General features: G+C 44.3%; 1 protein-coding gene across 1 annotated transcript; it reads right to left on the bottom strand.

Moving 5' to 3' along the window:
- Window positions 1-3737: 3737 nt before the first annotated feature.
- Window positions 3738-5127, bottom strand: FANCF (FA complementation group F). The gene has a single exon (XM_040608627.1). The coding sequence runs from the start codon at window positions 5095-5097 to the stop codon at window positions 3988-3990; it is 1110 nt and encodes a 369-aa protein (XP_040464561.1). The 5' UTR covers window positions 5098-5127; the 3' UTR covers window positions 3738-3987.
- Between the last annotated feature and the right edge of the window lie 228 nt (window positions 5128-5355).

Below are 5355 nucleotides of genomic sequence, written 5' to 3'. Positions count from 1 at the left end.
GTCATTCATCCAAATTATTCAAGAGAAATAGATTTTAGCTTCAAATCTTCAATTTTTCAAAGACAGCAGAACTAAAATTAACCATACAACTGTAACTTTGCTTTCTAGATAAACAGTATCCGAAAATACTACTGCCATATGATCAAAATATTCTGTCTTCATGACCTTAAATATTCTCTTACATGCAGGGGGGGATGGGGACAACACACACCCAACAAACCCCCAAAACTCATCATTGTCACTGAAGAAGATTAGATCCTTATTCACGTAGTTTCGGGGGTGGGGAGAAGAAACCTTGTGTGCAAAACAAGAATTCACTTAAATGCATTGTTAAATTTGAACATTTTGACTGGACATTCTGAATTTAACATGCGTTTTTTCAATCACAATCAGGCTCATGTATTCATCCGAGAGTACTCTGGTTATATTTTTTTTCCTAAATGAATAATTCATTCTACACCGTTTATCCTTATTCTACTATCTAGAACAGGGGCCCTCAAACTTTTTAAACAAGGGGCTGGCATGCGGATGAAGTGGCAGAAAGTTATATCTGCGGCTGCTTGGTTTCCCCCCACAACCCCTGGCAGGGAGGTTCTGTAAATACCAGGGGCCATATCCAGCCTGCGGGCCGTAGTTTGAGGACCCCTGACCAAGATACATACTGCCAGTTACCAAAAGAACATATGTTTTCTTCTAGACTGTGCTTAGTAGGGTTATTACAAGGTAAACGGACAGGTCACCAGACAAATAATAAAAAAAGTATACAAGTATCCAGACACCTCCTAGTATGTCTATCACTTGTGGAGGCTTACTGTACCATTTGATAAAAGGTAAAATGTTTCCACTTACTACTTAAAAAAAATATCAATAGTAGCAAAATGTATCCATCTTAGCTATTTATTGGGCAAGTAAAATTTTCCTGATTCATTTCTCGACCCTTACCACCCTTCAAAAACAGGAACACTTTTTTTTTTAATCATTGTTTTAAGGGAGAAAATAGTAGAGATCGGTTTCTCTTTATTAGTTAAAAAAAAAAATAAAAAAAGAGAGAAGACAGCAGTAGGGGAAGAGCCTGTAGTACTTCCCATGATAGCGGCGATTGTTTAGGTCAAGAGTCTGCAAATTTGGGCTACAGACTTCAGCATGCAAACACCAGCTGCAAATATAGCGGGAAGAGGTTACAGACATCACACTTCTTACTTTCCTGTTTATATTTTTATTAAAAAAGGAGTTCCAAAATTTTTTCATTAATCGTCATTTGCACAGCTACTTGGCAAACTTGACAAGCATGCTGAAATAATAGGGGATGTGGACTGGTGCATTTATTTCAATAGAAGCCATATGGATTTTGGAATTCGGTAATCATGGATCTGGCACCTCTTTATAATGTATTTGGGACAGATTAGAACATTTTTGTGAAATTGCTATAAGCAGGTGCTTCTGCCTCACAAAGGCTAAACTACCTTTTACTATTCAGGTTTCTTATGAAGAGGACAGAATTGGAAATCAAATATATATGGTCTACACTGGCCTATGCCTTGCCTGCCCCTTCCAATTATTTCTTTCTTAATAAAGTCACGCTGAAGGGCTTATTACTTCCTAGCTACTCTAGTAGAAGATTCTGCAGTTGCAGTTAGCAACTAAAAGGCGTAATAATTATTTGGAAAGACGACATCTGTCTTCAGCAAATGAATTTTATAAGAGAAAGCTTATCAAAAGCCAAGACTTTAAATAGTGCAAGCATAAACTCACTACAAGCATCAGGTTTCTCCAAGAAATAGTTAAAAGTTGCTATGAGATTTAATTCATGGTCAACAAGCTGAGTACATTGGGAAACATATCTACCCTGACAAGCAAAACCAAAACTTGACTCTCATCGGCATTTGTTACAGACTCAGGTACAAGGGAACAGCAAGTTCTTAACTAGTTGAGATCAATTATCCCTCACTATGAGAGGGAATGCCAGAAGCTTCTACCCAACTTGTCCCATTAGGTCTCCATGCAGAAGAAAAGAATACCGATAAAATTAGTTTTGTTACTATAACATGTGTAACACTTCTTCCCTAACATATAGCTGTAGAGAAGGGAATGGCTTGCACTAGTATCTTTGGGTATATCATTCATCAGGAACCGCTGATAGCGGAAAGTATTCTAACAGACAAAAAACCTTATGCCTGTTAAAAGCGTTAAGAGCAAGCTCAAGTGGAGAGTTTCCATACCAAATGCCAAAACTACATAACGCAGGGAACTGTTGCTAGACAACGTAAGTTCAAACCTCTTGCTTTATACTTCCAAGCAGTTTTAAACACTTAAGAGACAGTGTTCATATTCCTTTCGATACCACAGAAACACTGACCAAGTCCTGAGGTCCACTAACACAGTGCTGTCTTTTAAGACTGAACAGGACCACAAGTTCCAGAAGGGGGGCCAATACCATTTAAAAAAAAAGAGCAAGACAACTGCCACAGCTCTAGCTGTTGCTTTTATAATATGTTCATCTGCAGATCTTGACAACTTCACTGCTTCACTGACATGATGTAGCAAAGAATCCAAAGAAAATAGTCATATTTTTGATAGGAGATTAGCAGCATGTCCTTTTAACTATTTAAAGTGTGCTACCCTTGAGCATATCTTTTTTTACATGAGAGGGAAGAATAAGAACTTACATGTGTCTTTTACTATTTCTATAAATATTAGAGTAGGCATTCTTTCTTTTCCCAGATAAACACTATGCAACCCCTTGAACTACTCATTTCCCTTTCAGATTCACAAGATCTTTCCCCCTCCAGTTTTGTTGTGAAAAACTATCTGCCATAGTTGTATATACTGGTTTATGCTGTAATACAAACTATTAATTACCTTCAATCCAGTTTATACTTTCTAATATCTTGTTCTTTTTTAAGCTTATAAGCAGAAACAAAGCACTTTAACTCTTCCTTAAGAGACTTCAGCAACAGAGGAAAGAGATGTCTCAAGTGATCTTGCAAGAACAGGGGCTACAGGAACTCTGACAGGTACTCCACACAAAAGATTAATGAAGACCTCTTTCTGTGGTATTCACACACATTTCTCCCATGTTCCTCAACTATTCTCTTATCACACTTAACTCTTAGAAATAATTGCTTACAGAGTTAAATATACATGGACACGTTACCTCTGCATTACAATACTCATTTTAAATGACAGTGATAAGGTAAGACAGAAACTACCCTGATCAAGTGTTGTCCACAGAAACTGATGAAACAGAAAAGAATGAAGAAAAAAAAATTGTCATCTCTTAAAAAAGTTTGTTGCCCACTCACTTCTGCTCCACAAAAAAACAGAAATCATGTAACAGATCATCAAAAAGGGAAGAAAACCACACAGAACACCCCACCTTTTACTGCCATTTTCTTAGGAAATACTTGCATATCATATAGTAGAGCAACTAAGAAAGCCTTCTAATTTTGGAACTTTTCAATAAACTTCCCAGTTGGCTTCCTCTCACCTTCACTTAGACCCAGGGGGCAAGTCACATGCCAGAGCTATACAAGCACGAAAAGTGGCCACCAGAGCAGATAGCCCAATGAAGATAACCATGACTATATTAACTCTGTATTTAGGGTTTTCATGTTTGAAACTCCACCTTCCCTTCGAGCTTTTGGTTAGCCTCCCACAGTTAGACACTCCACTGTCATGACCATATCTGAACTATAATATATTCTAAACAGAAAACTATTCCATATTTGAAACAGAAAGCATTTTCTTCATTTTATTAGGTGAGCAGAAAGTACTGAAGACATTTCCTGCAGTGACCAGAATTGAGAGCACAACTACAAGAAAGCACCAGGCCTCCCTGAGAGAATTCATATGCAGTCAGAAACAGCAGTCACAACAGTGCTTGGTTTTCAACCCAAAGTGAGGTATGATTTTCTTATCTTTCAAATAAAAGAGTTAAGCAAATTTGCTGGATTTCAGAAGTTGTCACATTGCTTTTGCATTCATGCGTCAGCGCTCTGCTTCTTTCCTCAGATATTCCTCTACTTCCATCAGTAAGTCAGTCCACACACTTAGGCCACAGACTTTAAAGTCTCCATCCTGTGCCTTCAGGAGTTTCAGAGCAGCTTGAGTCTGTTCCCTGAGTAGCACAGATCCCCGACAGAGGTACCCGAAGCGCTCCCTCAGCTCCTCCCAGGACAATCCAGCTTTGTCAAGACAACTCTTAACCCACCGTCCCTGCAAGGGGTCATAGAGCAAGAGGCTTCCCCAGGTGGTTAAGAGGTCCAAATAAGGTCTGCTTAACTGGGAATAGTGACCGGCAAGGGAAGCAAGAAGGGAGCCTGGGAGGAAACGGCAGAAGGCAGAAAATCGCTCGAGATTCCCCAGCAGCCAGGAAAGCAGGGGCCCGGCAACACATTCACCTCCTGTTGCACTCGCCTGGTTTCCGTCTAGGCTGTTCCCATCCCGACCCCCGCCTCCGGCCTGCTCAGAGCTACTGCCCTGCCCCAGCAGCAGCAGCGCCGCCGCCACCACCCGGAAGGCCCGGGGCTGGGGAAGCTGCTCCAGGACACCTGACAGCCAGCGTTGCCGCCCCTCGGCCTCGCTGCCCAGCACGATCTCCTGCTCCTCCTCCCGCAGCCGAACCAGAAGAAGCTGCGCCTCCGCTTGCAGCTGCGGCTCAGTCCTCTCCAGGGACCGCGGCGGGCCGCCGGGCAGCGCCAGCAGGCGGGAGGCGGCCTTCCGGCGGGCGAGGAGAGGCAGGCTGCGGGGGTCGGCGTCGGCCTCCGCACCCGGAGGCTGCAGCAGGCAGAGCAGCAGGCGGCGGCAGGCGGCGGGCGGCAGAGCGCGGTTCTCCAGCAGAGCCAGGCCCAGCAGCTGCGGGCAGCGTCCCAGCTGCGGGAAGCCGAGCAGAGGGCTCGGCTGACCCCGCCGCAGCCGCCGCCCAAGGGCCTCCCGGAGCCGAGGCCGGGTGAGGAAGCGATCGTGAAGATGCTGGAAATACCGGCCCCACTCAAGAGCCCTGTCCAGGATCTGGGCATCCCAGTCCCGCACCAGCGCGGAGCGGGAGACAGCCAGGAGCGCGGGCAGCTGCTCCACCTGCGCTAGCACAGCCTCCATCGCGCGCGACTCCGGCCTTGGCGCCACCGGTTTGAGCAGAACTGCCGCCTCTCGGCGGGAACCAGAGCCAATCCCGCGCCTGGGAGGGAGGGCCTCTGTAACTCTATTGGCTGAGTCGGACGTCAAGCCGATGTACGAGTATCTTCCCTTAAAGGAGACTTTAACCGCCCTCCCGCATTTGTCTCGCATCTCTCAGAGAACGGCGGCAGAAACCGAGGCGAATCAAAGTTAAAAAGCAAGCGCGGTTACGAAGTTAAA

The sequence above is a fragment of the Falco naumanni genome, chromosome 10 (genome assembly GCF_017639655.2).
Source record: "Falco naumanni isolate bFalNau1 chromosome 10, bFalNau1.pat, whole genome shotgun sequence".
In the NCBI taxonomy this organism is placed as follows: Eukaryota; Metazoa; Chordata; class Aves; order Falconiformes; family Falconidae; genus Falco; species Falco naumanni.
The sequence above is the reverse complement of the archived record's forward strand: the minus strand, read 5'-3'. Positions and strand labels throughout refer to the sequence as shown.